Source organism: Micromys minutus (genome assembly GCF_963924665.1).
Source record: "Micromys minutus genome assembly, chromosome: 23".
Classification (NCBI taxonomy): Eukaryota; Metazoa; Chordata; class Mammalia; order Rodentia; family Muridae; genus Micromys; species Micromys minutus.
The window spans coordinates 46,205,179-46,222,124 of record NC_137958.1 but is presented as its reverse complement, the minus strand read 5'-3'; the positions used below and the strand labels follow the sequence as shown (position 1 = coordinate 46,222,124).

The window sequence follows — 16,946 nt, the reverse complement described above, 5'->3', positions numbered from 1 at the left end:
CAATGTATTTTTTGAGCTTTAGTAGGGTTTCTTTTACAAATTTGGGTGCTCTTGTGTTTGGAGCATATATGTTAAGGATTGAGAGTTCCTCCTGACAAATTTTCCCTGTAATGAGTTAAAAGTGTCCTTCCTTATCTTTTTGATAACTTTTAGTTGAAAATCTACTTTCCTCAATATTAGAATGGCCATCCCAGCTAGCTTCTTGAGGCCATTTGCTTGGAAGGTTTTTTTCCCAACCTTTTTCTCTGAGAATGTGTCTGTCTTTTTCTCTGAGATGAGTTTTCTGTATGTAGCAAAATGCTGGATTCTGTTTATGTATCCAGTCTGATATCTTTTTTATTGTGGAATTGAGTCCTTTTATGTTAACAGATATTAAGGAATAGTGGTTGCTGTTTCCTGCTATTTTTGCTTTTGTAGGTTGAGTTGTGTCTGTGTCTCTTTCTTCTTTTGGTTTTCTTGCATAGGAGTTTTCTTGTTTTTACTAGGATGTAATTTCCCTCCTTGTATTGGGTTTTCCACCTGTAATTCATTGTAGTGCCAGGTTTGTGGTCAGATATTGTGTAAATTTAGTTTTGTCCTGGAATATCTTGATCTCTCCATCTATGGTGATCAAGATTTTTGCTGGGTATAGCAGCTTGTGCTGACACTTGTGTTCTCTTAGGGTCTGTATGATTTTAGTCCAGGCTCTTCTAGCTTTCATAGTCTCTGTTGAGAAGTCGGGTGTGATTCTGATTGGTCTGCCTTTATATGTTTCCTGACCTTTTTCCCTTACTGCTTTTAGTATTCTTTCTTTGCTTTGGGCACTTTGTGTTTTGACTATTATGTGTCGGGAGGTATTTCTTTTCTGGTCCATCCTATTTGGAGTTCTGAAGGCTTCTTTTATGCTCATGGTCATCTCATTCTTAAGGGTAGGGAAGTTTTCTTCTATGATTTTGTTGAAGATATTTACTGTGCCTCTTAGTTGATATTCTTCTCCCTCTTCTATTCCTATTATCCTTAGGTTTGGTCTTCTCATTGTGTCCTGTATCTCCTGGACATTTTGTGTTAGGAGCTTTTTGGTTTTTGCGTCTTCTCTGACTGTTTTGTCTATGTTTTCCATGTTGTCTTTAGCCCCTGAGATTCTCTTTTCCATCTCTTGTGATCTGTTGGAGATGCTTGCATCTGTGACTCCTGATTTCTTTTTCAGGTTTTCTACCTCCAGGGTTGTCTCTTTTAGTGTTTTCTTTATTGTTTCCATTTCCATTTTAAGTTTCTTCTTCAATTCCTTCATCTCTATTGTTCTGTTTTCCTCTAGTTCTTTATTCCTTTGAGTGTTTTTTTTGTTTCCTTTTTAAAAGCTTCTATTTCTTTATGCTTTTCCTCCTGTTCTTGTTTACGTATCTCTATCATCATCTTGAGGTATGATTTTGGGTCTGAGTCTTCTTTTCTGGAGTGTTTGGCATTCCGCTGTTTTCTGTGATGGGAGAGCTGGGTTCTGGTGTTGCCAGGTTGTCTTGGTTTCTATTGGGTAAGTTCCTTTGCTTTCCTCTTGCCATCTTGTTGTCAGTGATTATACATGGTCTTGTTGTCAGTGATTGGTTCCTGTGTACCTTGTCTGTGTCCCTGGATCTCTGCTGTTCCTTGTCCCAAAAGTTTTTTATTGTTGAGAATAGTTTTGTTATCCTGGGTTTTTTATTATTCTAAATAAATTTGCAAATTGCTCTTTCTAACTCTATGAATAATTGAGTTGGAATTTTGATGTGGATTGCACTGAATTTGTTGATTGCTTTTGGCAAGATGGCCATTTCACTATTTTGATCCTTCCAATCCATGAGCATGGGAGATCTTTCCATCTTGTGATATTTTCTTCAATTTACTTTGTCAAATACTTTAAGTTCTTGTAATACAGATCTTTCACTTGGTTAGAGTCACACCAAGGTATTTTATATTGTTTGTGACTATTTTGTAGTGTGTCGCTTTCCTAAGTTTTCTCAGCCTGTGTATCCTTTGAGTAGAGGAAGGCTACCGATTTGTTTGAGTTAATTTTATATCCATCCACTTCGCTGAAGTTGTTTATCAGCTGTAGGAGTTCTAAGACCAAAGTGCAGATGCTTCAGTCTTTCTTAGAAGGGGGAACAAAAATATTCACAGGAGTTAAATACAGAGACAAAGTTTGAAGCAGATACTGAAGGACAGGCCATCCAGAGTCTGTCCCACCTGGGGATCCAGCCCATATACAGCCACAAAACCCAGACAACATTGATGATGTCCACAAGTACATGCTGACAGGAACCTGATATAGCTGGCTCCAGAGAGGCTCTGCCAGATCATGACAAATACAGAAGCAGATGCTCACTGCCAACCATTGAACTGGGAACAGGGTCCCCAATGGAGGAGTTAGAGAAAGAATTAAAGGAGCTGAAGGGGTCTGCAACCCCATAAGAACAGTAATACCAACAACCAACCAGAGTTCCCAGGATTTAAACAACCATCCAAAGAGTTCACATAGATGGACCCATGGCTCCAGTTGCACATGTAGTAGAGGATGGCCTTGTTGGGAAGGTCCTCTTCCAATGAAAAGGAAAAACAAAATATATCTTTCATGAGAATTATAGCCTTATAAATGATCATCTCAAAGTCTTAAAAATATTGATCATTTTTATTTTATGTTTGTAATTGTGCACTTTTTATTAGTTGAGCTGCATTTTGGCAGTTTTTATGAATATTATAAAACATGTCTTCAACATGAAAATTACCACCTTTTGCTGCAAATAATTTTAATTCCAGTTACAAGACATAACATAATAAAACATCCACTTCCACATTGCTTAAGAATATTTTGGTATATTTTTCTGTATCACAACAGATAACATAATTATTTGTTCTGTTTGGGTATTCGTTTCATATGTATGTTCTTAGAGGCTAAATGTATTGTCTTCAGAAAAGTGCATTTTCTATTCAAGGAAAAATGGTTTCCATCTATGACTGAAAGGGTTCAACCATCAATTCTACACAGAACTGCCCACAGACAGGTATTCAGATCAGACACCTGTTTAAATATCACTGACAAAACCCAGTTTATGTCTTATTACTGTCCATCCATCCTTCCTTAGCATTCGGGGTGTTTCATTAAAAAGCTGTATAACTTCTATTTGTTTTTATGCTCAGTTTTACCAGAGTAAAAATAAATCACCGAGTAACCCTGAGTATATTGCATGCATTTGACAAGCCAATCATAGTTTTAATGCTGTGCATCACATAATCAATTATTCAGAGCATCAAATAGCATAACAGTGACCTGAAAAGGTAATATGCTAAGGGGAATATGGCAAGAACTCAATTATAAGCAAAAAATTGAAAAAAAAATTAATTAAAATTATTACCATAAAATTAACTAATAATAAATCAACGTTATTTTGGGCTACCTTCTCATCAACTTTCCCTTATGTAGAACACAGCCAAGAAGGCTTGCATATTCAGCCCTCATTTCATTCTGAACTCAGTACTCCTGGACTTTATTCACACCTGTGACTACCAGGCTTGTGCTGGTGATTTCCCTAGCAGGTCTTAAAAGTTTACATTTGTAACTACATCTATGATTTTCCTGATGTGTGAGCAAAGAGTTGATTGTTCTCCAGTCTTCTGAAAGTAGCTCAATTCAGCACCTTTCCCTGGGAACCAAAGGAACACCTTCCAAAACAGAATCCAAGAGCCAATGAAGATACAGTGTCTCCATAGCCACCAAAGCACCTACACATAACTCCTTTGCTGTCTTGTAACTTTGCTTAGTTACTGTTCTATTGCTGGGAAGAGACACCATGACCAAGGCCACTTATATAATAAAGTTTATTGGGGGCAGGGGCGCTCACAGTTTAGAGAGTGAGGTCTTGACCACCAGGACAGGAAACATGGCTACCTGCTGGCATGGCACCCGAGCTGAGAGCTTATGCCCTAACCCATAAGCAGGGGACACACTGGGAACCGGCCTTTGACGATTTACTTAGCTTCTAAATCCTACGCTATAACTGGCTGTGGACAGACTCTACCAGCACCATGTTTTATGAGCTGAAATGTGCACCCCTCCCCCGTGCCTTCATTTGTTCTCTTCCTTTTCCTTTCTGACTTACTTTTGAATATTTAAATCATGCCTTTTATTTTCATCTTCTTGGAGAAAACACGACTACATGTTAGTTTTCTTCCTGTGGGATCTCCAAAGCCTGGGGATCTTTGAGTTCTAATAATTTTTTCACAGGAAGAAAATGAGCATCAAATGGGGAGAAAATACTCAGCCTTCCTACCAAGTAGCAGTAGTAACTAATAAAACTGAAAGACACTTTGGAAAGAAAGGAAAGAATGATTGTATTAAAGTTGTACTCTTGTGTTCTTAGGAACTGTATCCCTGCTTTAATCAGCTACATTTTAACATACTGACTTACAAGCAAGAAAATCACGACAGAAAAGATGGCCTCTAGAACTGAGAGCCCGTGTGGAGTCTTCCTTCCTTCAGTTGCTGCTGCTGTGGCCTCGGGCTTCATGTGTGTACTATAGAACTAAAAATGAATACCGGAGATAATGCATGTAAAGTTTGCAGCAAAATCTGGTAAAGGGCAATCATCAGAAGTGTCACCTACCTTCCTTAGGAGGTTACTTTGATAATGACATTGGGTGAATATTCTCACAGAGTTTTGCAAACTGACTAAGATTAGGCCCTTAAGATTTCCACTTATTGTCTACCTTGTCCAAAAGTCTTCAAATACATCAACATTAAGATTTTTTTTTCCCTTAGCACACTGATCATCAGCTAGTAGGCATGAAACATTTTCTATTACTAAGGGACCCAAATCAACAATTAAGGAACAGAGAAGGCTCCTAGGAGTCAGTGCCCTCTTTTTTTTTTTTTTTTCTTTATTGAGGGACAACATCAGCAGGTGCAGAAACAGAGTCTGTTTTTGTGTATCTAGCCACCAAATGGAAAAGATACAACTGACACTTGGCCCCGGGACAGAGATGCTCAGAACTGGTGGTTGCTTAATTTGTCCTGTGTTAGTTCCCTTAAGATCTGCAGCCTCCTGGCCAGAGTGGCTACCGCACACCGTTCCCTGTGTTGAGTGTCAGTTTTTGTGAATTTGCCCTCCTGGCCAGGCTTAGGACAGAAGTTCTAGAATGGCAAAAGAAACTGCTAGGCAGTTCTGACACTAAGAGCTCTGCACTGATAATTCAGGCTTCAGGTGCAGCTATGAGACGCCCACTTGAGGCCAGGAAAGAGAGCGGCTTTGTGTGGTGTGCCCTATGTGTATGCCTTAAACTAACAATGCTGGACTCTGGGCGGGCTCTCGGGTGTTTGTTGAAAGTCTATCCACCCAATATAACCTGTTTTGTTTGAGTCAGTTCTACTTCAACCTAGGAAACCACTGAACTGTGTTTGTTCTGAATCAGCGTTTCATTTTGTAAACATAAAATCTAATTTGCTCAGGAAACAACAGGAATATACACCAGTTTAAAAGATACCCCCCAACCCCCCCACGCGTCAACTTTTCTTTTAATTCATGTGCTGTGACGATTACAAACTGGACTTCTTGGAGAATGTCCCACTGCCATGAAGAAGGGAGAGAGACGTTTTTAAGTCTCTTAGAAAGAATACTTGGAGGTGAAGGCAGACTTTTCAGCACTCGGGTTTCACAAATCCGGTCCCAGCACTGTCCCAAGCTCTCCCCCTCCCCTTCCCTGCTTACTTAGGTACTGCGTTCCGCGCCTCTATCCTACCGCCACCGGTTCAGGAAGCCCGCAGGACGACCGGTGCTCTCGGTGGCCCGAGGTCATCTGAGCCCCTGCACTCCCGCCCTCTGCAAACTGCGCGCTCCGGGTCGCCCGGCACAGCCGTCCCCGGTCCTGGCGGTGGCGGGCGCGGCGCGCGCGCACGCACACTCCGCGTCCCCGTGTCGGCTCCCGGACATCGCGTTCCACGTGTTGCTCTGGAGGCGCCACAGGTTCCTCACCTGCGCGGGCGGCGGGGGTCGGCGGCGGGGCTGGGCGCGTGCGCGGGGTGGCCGCCCGAGGCTGGGCGCGCGGTCCCCGGGCGCCCCGAGCGCCCCCGCGCTAACTCCGCCTCTCGCCTCCCGCCGCTCCGCTCGCCCGCCCCGCGTCCTGGCCGCGGCAAACACTCGGGCGCCGAACTCGACGTGTCCGGAAAGCCGGGGCCACTTTCCCTTTCGTTCTGCGGCCGCGCACCGACCTAAGCTCCCGCAGAGCCGCGGGGACAGCTTCGCTCGCCGAGGAGCCCCGGGGATCGCGGGCCGAGTCCAGGCGCCCCAGCCGGCACTATGCTCGACCCGTCTTCCAGCGAGGAGGAGTCGGACGAGGGGCTGGAGGAGGAGAGCCGCGAGGTGCTGGTGGCTCCGGGCGGCTCCCAGCGAGCGCCGCCGGCCACAGCTCGAGAAGGGCGGCGGGACGCACCGGGACGCTCCGGTGGTGGCGGCGGGGCGGCCAGACCAGTGAGCCCGAGCCCCTCGGTGCTCAGCGAGGGGCGAGACGAGCCGGAGCGGCAGCTGGACGAGGAGCAGGAGCGGCGCATCCGCCTGCAGCTGTACGTCTTCGTGGTGAGGTGCATCGCCTACCCATTCAACGCCAAGCAGCCCACCGACATGGCCCGGAGGCAGCAGAAGGTGAGTGACAGCAGGACTGGGAGCCTCCTGCGACCACCTACCCCCCACCCCCTCGGGTCCCGAGGCTTCCTTCTGGGAGAGCTCTGGGGCACCTGCCGTCCTTCTGCGGAGGGCTGGACTCTATTTTAGTCAGTCTTTGAGGGGTGTCTAGGACAGGTTAGAAGCGCTTAGGTCTTTAACCGCAGCTAGGGCTAGCGTGAGCTCGCCCGAGCTGGCAGGAGCTGGCAGCTGCACCTCACCATCTCACCAGACACGGACCGACCATCTGATCCCCACCTAGCACGCCCTGTAGTCGTTGCACCTGGGACAGAGATGGAAGGCAACTCCAAACAACTTTAATTTGAGCTGCTGTGGGGCGTATGGAGCTGGGCTTTGCCCCCTGGAACGGACTGAGCATGTAGCTAGCTGAAGCAGGTGGAGCACGGACACTTTCCCGTTACAGAGGAATCTCCGCTGGGGCAAAGGACTAGACATTTCCGTTGGCGAATTAATAGCAAAGTTATATAGCTAAGTTTCCCGTGTTGCCAAACAATCGGGGCATGGCATTCAAACCCGGAGGAAACTCTGCGTCCAGCGAGGCCCTGGCAGGCTTAATGAAGTCCAAGGTTAATGACATATGAAGGACTAGCGAATGCGTTGCTTGTGTCCTTCCCCAAAGATTTACAGAAGTTCTGTCAGATAAAATGTCTACCATAGTTGTTTTACAACAGGACCCCAGAACTCTGACGTTTCGTACCATTCACAAAAGGAACAACTTACATCACCTCAATTGGATAAATGTGTAGAATAGAAACTGTCTGGGAAACCTTTTAGTGGAACACTGAACCTGAAATGCTCTGAAGAAATCTGTACCGGTTCCCTCGGCTTGTGGACCGGGTAGGGATTGCACAAAGCATACACAACCCTTCAACACTGCTCGGAGAGAGTAACCTCTGCATGTTTAGAAACGTGGCAAGCTTTTGACTTTTAAAACAAGACTGTAGACCAGAGAAAGCGGTTTCTCCCATGCCTCCTACCAGCCTCCCTCCCCCATCCACATTTGTTCAATATTTGCTTCTTTTAAAAATAAGCTTGGCATGTTAGCAGTGCACAGTTACTGAATGCAACTCACTGAGTTTAGGGATAAGTGGATAACTATGGGTTTGCCTGAGGTCAGCGATACTGTATTACATAGTTAGGATTTTCCAAGAGGATAGGTCTTAAGTGTTCCTTCCAACTTCACAAAACCAGAACCAAGTGAGCAGCTATTCTGGAACTATCGTTCTCTTGAGTGCTCTGGGGCATTTCTTTATTACTGAAGGCTAATCACAGAAGCCCTTCAGGTAGCCCAACCTTCTAGCTCACAGGGCATTGGGCTGATAGAGACCTAACAGGCACTGGGCACTCTCCTTATACTGTTGGAGAGAAGGGGGCCAGAGTAGCATTTCCCAGTGAGAGCCACTTGGCATGGCTAAAGCTGCCAGTCTTCAGATGAAGGGTGAGCCGTGAACCCAAGGCTCCATTCCTACATCCAGCCCTGTGTGCTGCCTGTGTTGAGCCTGTACCAACTCTGTCAGTTCAGAAGATGCCGACCTCAGTATCATTCTCCATCCCAGTGTGGGTTTTGTGTTTATGTTGTGGTAGGATTCTGTACAAAGTATATGAGCATCATCCAGTGGCTAGTTTCACCTTTTGACATTACATTTTAGCTGATATTCCAGCACATTAGTATGTAAAAATTATTATCTTGTAAAAATCAAGTGGCTATTTGTGTTGGGAATGGTTCCTTTTAGGCTCCTTTGTCATTTGCTTCTGGCCTGTTTCTGCTGTGCATACTTGTTGCAGTTTGTTAAGGAAGGGGATGCTCCCTTGGTTGTGCAAATACTGTAGCTCTCCTGGCTCTTCCTGTTTAAACAGTGTTTGTTTCTCTAGACATTATTTCAGTTGGCAAGCAGGTGTGCTCTCAGTGCTACTGAGGAAACTGTTACTGTAATGTTACTCAGACATTTCTAAATTAAACCCAACTTGAGGGAAGGAGGGAAACACTGCACAAGTTCTATGCAAAATTATTTGCAATGCTTAGAAGACCTGGGTTTTAAATCTTGAGCTCCTCAAGCAAAATCAGATGAACTCAAGTGATTTATATTTTATTGGGGGAGGTCCTGAAACAAACAGCCTAAGCATTTATCTTACTCAGAAAATCCCTCTACTTTTTTTTTTTTTTTTTTTTAAGGAGTGCTTCTTGCTGAAGGGAGCTGGAACCATTCTTGGCAGTCAGGGGTCCTCCTAGGAAAAATGAAAAGGGAATTTAAATGTTTAAATGTGTTCATGTGAATTTGATGCACAAGCCAACAATTAAAGCCAAAACTTTAAGTCTGGAATGATACAGTTGGGTTTTATAAAAGAAGTAACAGGATGATTGTAGAATCACTAATCCATTGTCTACTTTTACTCTGTAGCCTCAAGTAGCCAAACAGGCAGCAAAGGATTTATAACTGCTTCCTCATCTCTCAACGCTGAGAACTTAGAGGATCAGAAATTGAGGTCTGAAATGGCCCTCATCCTGTAACTGAAGGAAATTAATTACAGAGATAGGAACCAGAAGCTGGAGGCCATGGCTCAAGTTCGTAGGCAAAGGCTTTCACTGTTAGGGCTGTTTGGCTTTTGGGAACCAGAGTTGAATTATAGGGTTTGTTTAGCTTTTTGTTTTGCCTTTTTTTTTTTTCTTTTCCTTTTTCATGTGGCTAAAGTGGCCACGAAAACAGGAAAAGCTTTCGCCCATTTACTACTTGAAGATGTTAAATAGTATTCAACTCAATTTAGTGATAATATGTGTATGCCTGTGGGTTTTTTGACTAGCAAACTCCAACACAGAGACATAACAGTTGATGCTTGATAGGTCTGCAGTGACTGTTGATGCATGTACTAAACATCCTGGAGTAGACTCGCATTAGATTCTGCGACAGGGTGGTGCCAGGTGGTCTCCCTGCCTTACTGGACACAGGCAGGGTCGAATTCATGATGCATCTGCACAGTAACAAACAGACATGACAAAATGGTTCCAGCGGGAAGTGGCGCTGGATACCCCAGTGTTTATTGTTTTGATTGTGTTTACATCATCATAGAACTTACAATGATCACAACCCTTGGGTAGTTCTAGACCGTTAGAGGAGGAATCGATGTTAATAGCTAGAAAAACAAATTAAAAAAAATGAAGCAAATTATAGGTATTTAAGATCATTGCTTATGAGAGGTTTAGAAAACATTGAGAACCTAGAGGGGAAAGGATCGAATGAGGTCCTTTGTGGTTGGGGACCCTGTAACAAGCACCTTGCCTAACGTAGAAGAGAAATCTACTCCCAGATCGGTATCTACTCTAACACTATATTCATGACTGTTTTCGGTGAACATGATTATAAGAGCTAATAGTCTGGATTAAGCAGGACCTGGAGGTCTGTACTGAGTCATTCTCAAATGAAGTAAAGCATGGAAGTGTCATCTAATGGCTCTGCACGATTCATGTGCCCGAGCCCACCAGTTCCATCCCACTACCCCTAACACGATGCACAGCGAGTCTCACAGAACAAACCTCTACATACAGCCATTTCTCCTCCTTTTGCGTAATCCTTGGCACTTTCCGTTTGAGAGTCGTCTCGAAATAATGCTGTGGAGCTGTAGAACTGTCTTAGGTAAGACTGATTTGCAGGACCGTGTTGTGGGAACACAGTGTTGGATGACAGCACACAATCTCATTTGCCTTTCCTTCACTTGGGTTCCATAGTTTGACCAAAACATCCATAATCTGATCATTCAGAAGCCTAAATGCTTAAAGAAAACTTAAAGCTTATTAAATGTCTACAAGTAGATCCTTTCATATCTAGTTTTACTTGATAGTTTGTAACTACGTAGCAGCAGTTTCTCTTGGGCTGTGTGTATAAGGTGAGCAGAAAACATGAATGCATTTTGTATTTATGCTTCAGTTTCCTTCCCAAAGTACGATGTAATATATATGCAAATTTTCCCAAATCCCAAATCTGAAGCACGTTTAGCTAGGTGTATTCAACCTATGGAAAAAAATGACCACATTTATCTCCTTTTGGAAACCGTTGACCTCCTGTTTTATTTATTTATTTATTTATTTATTTATTTATTTAGAATCTTCTGATGACTTTTATGATCCCTGGGCTCAGGAAAGTCAGCCTTGTTAGAGATGAATGACAGGTTTGCAGGTCCCGTGAGGGCATCTTTCTTTTAACTTGGCACCATTTTGCCTGGGTGATGTGTTGCCTTCCTTTCGGGGCTTACAACAGTGGCCCGATGCTGTGTTTAAGTGTGCTGCATACTTGGGATACATAGTGTATGCCCATACATACTCTGGTAAGCACATGCAGAGCTCAGGTTTGCTAATGACTCGGAGTTACTGAGCTCTGGAATGGAGAATAGAGAATATGTCAGGAAAGTACCTGTCTTCCCGGTTTCTGCGGAACACTTAACCTTAAACATGTCTTGAGACCCCTAAGTGTCCTGAAGAACACTGAATGCTGACAATGACGTCTCTACTGACACAGAAGCAATGACTTTAGAGAAACCTTCTCTTTGCCATTATCCAACAGGAGGGACAGGAAAGCAGCCGCGAGTCCCCATCATCTGTTTTGCTATTTTGCCCGTATTTTCCAGTAGACCTGGTGATGTTCATTTATCCTTTGTGTTCCTTGGGCTTAGGTACAGTGTGGGACAAATTCCAAATGACTAGGTTTCAGTGTTTGCTGCGTTTAATAATGGGGAAGACCTTGTCCTCTAGGGATCCAGTTGGAAACCACACACTAAAGAAAAACCTCAGGCTGGACTTAAAATGATATCTAAGGAAAATGCTTGTTCTTTTGTCTGATTCATCCACCCCTCTGCATGGTGTCCTGGTACTGAAGCAGCAACAGCAACACTTAATTCGGTAGAATGATTTGTGCTAATGAGAACTCAAATGGATTAAGCAATATTGGAGTTCCTTTCTTTCAAAAATAAAATCATTATTTTGATAGAAGACTGTGTGTACAGTGAAATAAAGTATCCTGACTGAATCTTACCTCTTCTGTTTCTTTTTCTGTTTTGATTTGGTTTGGTTTATTTCATTTTGAGAGCTGCATTCATTTGTTCTCTCAGAAAATAAACAAAGAAAAAAACTATATGTTCATTAAAGTTTTTTCCAAAGACAACCGAGAAAGCAGGATGCTTTGAATCAGGCAGAGGCACCTGTCACTAAGCCTGAGCCCCATCTGGTAGAAGAGAGGGCACGCACACGTATGTATGTCTCTATTCCACATAAACAAATGGGTAAAAACGAAATGTAGAAGTTGAGAATAATGGCTTTCGGGTTGTGAAATATGGAAATTCTGAAAGGAAAAAAGAAATCACACTTTGGGGCAAGCCGCTAGAGTTCTTGGACATCTTTTACATAAATCTCAACTTTGAGACTTTTTTCCCCCAACTGGAAAGTGTGAAGGTATATTCTCAGATATGAGATCATGAGTAAAAGACTTTGTGATTACAAATTATAGGCACATTGATGGCACAGGTGATTTAGAGGGAAGACTAGTCTAGAATCAAATGATAGAGTTGTTCAAAATCATTAACATTTTTCCTTATGGCCACTATATTTTGGTTACTTAAAGATTTACATATTTTCTCCTTAAGAAAATCTATAATTCTCATCTTTGGCTGCTTATTTTAATTACCCAGAGAGCTTTGCTTTTTGAAAAAAAAATCCCATTATTCAAGTGATTCCTCAGACTAATTAAATTAATCTCAGGTTAGGAGGGCATCTTTAGGCTTCCCAGGTGAATTCAATATGCAGCCAAGGTTGAGATCTACTATTTTAAAGAAAAATACGGGGGGGGGGGGTGGATTATTTTAGCTAGGCAAGGTGAAAGTATTTGTAATCAATAAGAATACTGTGCACTTAAGTGGGTGTTCTGCACTGAGTAGAAGGTAACCCAACAATGAGGACTTCAATAAGGACAATAAGCTTGGAATTCTTTGAGTCGATACAGTGGGAAAACAGTACAATATCTTAGACTTTTCCCAGTTCTTAATTCACTATAGGACCATAGATAGATCATTAACAACAGCATAAAATAAACTCAGGGAACTGAAGGCTGGGAAGTAAGCTTAAGTGTTATTTCCCTTTCCAAGTGACACCGGGAACCAGATTGTCACGAAATCTCAAAGACAGCGAGACCGCACAGTTCCTTGAAAGAAGAGTCAATTTCGCAGCATTCTTGCAGAACAGAAAAGAGTACAGTGTGCTTCAGGCTTTCAGGGAGTTTTCTCAGCACGTACTGCACTCAGCTATGACACCAGTGACGCACGTCAGCAACTGGGATGGCATGACGTCCCTAATGGTGCCATTGAGGCACACACACCGTAGGGGTAACTGACAGCTCTCTAACTGGGCTTCAGGTCATCTCCGCAAGAGGGATATGACACCTGGTATTGGGGACCTAGCTGACTAGTCAGTGCTGGTGTAGTCATGGTCATTGGAGGAGAACCTGCTACAACTACTTTACTAAACAAGAAAAGCCCCCAACAAAACCTGTTAACATTTGCCTTTCTACCCACTCCTCATCAAGGAATCTTCTTTCCTGAACCCGTGGGGATCACCACAGAAAACCACAGCCAATCAAAACGCAGGGTTGTGGGCCTACCCCCAACGGCTACATCTCCAAAACACTCTGGCACCTTACACTTAGAGAACCTTGTGGAAGAGGAGGCAGGAAGTCTGCAAGAGCCAGAGAAGCAGGGAGTTTTCTGTGAGACCCTGCCTCCCAATAACAGCAGAAGTTACACCCAGCAAGTGAAGAGAGACTCACATAAACTCTCACCAGCCTGAGGGCCTGAACAGGAGCAACGCACCAGACACGCCAGTGTGAATAGGGAAGGACATGCCAGCATGAATAGGGCAAAGCCATGACACCTCAGCCTCTAGGTAATAAAGGAAACCTGGGAGCAGGAGTCACAAATTGGCTGTCTAGTGCCAAATGGTCAGCTCTGAAAAACATACATACATACAAGGAATGTTATATGGACTGAATTGGTTATACTTAGGAACACATACATGTATACATATATATATATATATATATATATATATATATATATATATATGCAATAACAATTATTAAAACAGGTCATGAATTTGAAGGGAAACAGGAATGTATATATGGGAGGGTTTCGAGGGAGGAAAACAATGTGAGAAATATTGCAATTATATTAGAACCTCAAAAATAAAAAACAAGAACCGTTTAAAGGAAGATGTAAGAGAGAATTAACGTTTTCCTACCACATCCAAACTTCTAAAACAGATGTGCATTAATCAAAGCCCCTATTTTTCTTTTTATTAGTATTCTTGGGATGACAACTGGCTGGCATTTGCAAAACGTTCAGATGGCAAAGCATCCGGAAGGCTGACTTCTTAGCTCTGGGTGGGCCTGCTGCTTTGCAAGTGTTAGGCTTGTGGTTCAATTCCCAGCAGGAGAGGTGGGGGTGGGGGGAGAAAACACAGCAACAGCAACTGCAACAAAACAAAAGAAGGAAAAGCAGAAAAGCACCCCAGTGGTCCACTTGGCTGACTGAAGTATCACAAAGCTTTATAAACTTCATGGCTTGAAGAGGTTTCCATTATGTAACCTTCAAGTTGGTGATGAGTTTTTACACAGGGATGTGACTGGGGCAAAGGGCCTAAATGATTTAAAGGCTATTTTTGGTCAGTCATTTTGCTGAGAAGAAGTTTAATATGGTCCTTTCTGATTGGTTGGGAGGATGATTCCCCACCTTCTGTGGTCTGATACACTTCCCCAGGTTTCTTGTTTCTGCTGAGCCTTTGGTTTGGCCTACCAGTTTTGAAGTTCGCTGGGGATGGCATTTCTGAGTTGGATGTTCCTATCACCAGCCTTTCAGTTTGTTTGGAGGGAGGCTTTCATTGATAATTTCCTTTTTTTTTTTCTTTCATTGGGTATTTTCTTTTATTTACATTTCAAATGTTATCCCCTTTCTTGGTTCCCCCTCAGGAAACCCTCTATCCCCTCCCCCTTCCCCTGCCTCTATGAGGGTGCTCACCCATCCATCCACCCACTCTTTCTCCCTCTTCTGCTTCCCCACCTTGGCATTCCTCTACACTGGGTCTTCACAAGACCTAGGGCCTCGTCTTCCATTGATGCCAGACAATGCCATCCTTTTCTACATATGCAGCTGGAGCCATGGGTCCCTCCATGAGAACTCTTTGGTTGGTGGTTTAGTCCCTGGGAGCTCTGAGGGGTTGATTGGTTGGTTGGTTGGTTGATATTGTTGTTCTTCCTATGTGGTTGCAAACACCTTCAGCTCCTTCAGTCCTTTCTCTAACTTCTCCTTTGGGGGACTCTTTCTCAGACCACAGGTTGGCTATGAGCATCTGCCTCTGATGTTTTCCCTAATAGCTCATTTCTCAGTTACCTACTGAAATATAAGGCAGACCTTAGTAGACATTACTCTCCCCCCCCCCCAAAAAAAAAAAACAGCTTTGCAGTTGTTACAGGCCTAATTTGGATTAAGCCCTACTCTGATTATTCAAGTCTCAAAGAGTGGTTAATCATACTAGCTGTTTGTCAACCAGGTTCTCAGTGCTGGCCATGTGAGTTTTACATTAGCTCGTATTCTGAGCACATTTTAAAAGAGAAAACAAATGGGAGTCCTTTCATGGGTTAACAGTCAAAAATATATTTCTCTTCTCATGTGAATTATTTTAACGTACATTTTATTCCATGTTTGTTGTATCGTAAAACTTTGATTAATGATTACTATATATCTTAATTTCTAATGGTGTTTTTACTTCTGTGTCAAAAGTACTTTCAGCCCTTTCCTTCCTTCCTGACTTTCCCCCTTATCATTCACCTCATTAGCATATCTCATCTCATTGGCCCCACCTTATTAACATATCTCATCTCATTGGCCCTACCTTATTAACATATCTCATCTCATTGGCCCCGCCTTATTAACATATCTCATCTCATTGGCCCTAGCTGATTCATCTGTTCCTGTGACTGAATGAGATACTGGGTGTAGCGTATTTAGCATAGTGTCAATTACTTGTGTATTCTCCATCTGAAGTGCTATCATCTTAAACCATTATTCTAATTAAGCTTATTTGAGAACAGTATTTGCACAAAATTCGGTCTCCTGGGAGTTCAGCATAATTCTCCATTTTTTTCCGTCCTTTTGTTTTTGAAAGCTTTTGATACTTTGGTTTTACAGAACCCTTGTGTTCATAATTATGGTGAATTTTGAGCATTTTATGCTTTGCTGTTCTTATAGTGGCCTATAAAATTGCCTATAATTTATTTATCTAATTATGGAGAAACGGAGAGCGCTTTAATTTTTTATGGTCTAACTAGTCATTGATTGTACATATTGACGGCACACAGTTGATTCCTTTAATATTGATCTTTCTGAGTTTCTGTCTGGCATGGCAAAATGGTGCTGATGGGGGTGCTTCTGCCTTGTGCAGTAGCTGGCCCTCTTCCATCTGACTGTATTGGTTAGAGCACCCAGAATTAGTTACTAACCTGCTTCCTATGGCTTTACTGCGAGTGCTTTGTGTGTTTTACCAGTGCCTGTGTTGCTGGCTAAAATTTTAGCATAGCTACTCTTTATTCTATACACAAAGTACTTTATCTCTTAAATAAAATGAGTTTTAAATAAAATTATTTTTATTACCATAATAAGGTAAAACATGAGGAGTTTATACTACGTGCTATAGGGTTTCTTATACATGGATATATCGATTGATTGCTTTTGTTTTATATATGAATATATTGATTGCTTTTGTTTTGCTGATTGTGTCAGAGTCCTTGATTTTGTTTTCTATGAAATCAAATCTGCAGTTTCAAGGTAGAAATTGCATATATTTGATTTTTATTGACTTCAGTATACTTTATTTTTTGTTTTCTTTATACTTGAGTTCTTAAGAGGAAAAAAAAATCTGTCATTTTCTATTTTACAGCCACCATGGTAGATTTGTGAGAAACGGTGTTATTAAATGGAAACCTTTCACACTGTGTGCTCTCAAGTGCTTTTGTATGCAGGTGCTCTAACGTGTGGACTTGAAAGAATTCATCAGTACATTATTCAAATCCAGGACCCATGTTAGATTTTTATCAGGCCCAGATTCAAATAGGGTAATTGTCCATTTTCATAAAATTGGTCATTTCTAGAATTTCAAAATATATTAGCATAGTTGATGTGCTCACTCTCTTGATTTTCTTTTCCTTCCCCTCTCCTTCTCTCTGCTGTTATCACTAT

General features: G+C 42.5%; 1 protein-coding gene across 16 annotated transcripts in view; it reads left to right on the top strand.

The window, feature by feature from the left end:
• Positions 1-6,299: 6,299 nt before the first annotated feature.
• The window catches only part of CADPS2 (calcium dependent secretion activator 2), a gene marked incomplete at its 5' end in the record, with an annotated part of 458,357 nt that continues 447,710 nt past the window's right edge, over positions 6,300-16,946 (top strand). For all 16 annotated transcript variants that reach the window (XM_080936279.1, XM_080936287.1, XM_080936273.1 and 13 more), the window contains one exon: positions 6,300-6,641. In XM_080936279.1, the coding sequence (XP_080792405.1) occupies positions 6,300-6,641 (342 nt within the window). The remainder of the gene's footprint in view (positions 6,642-16,946) is intronic.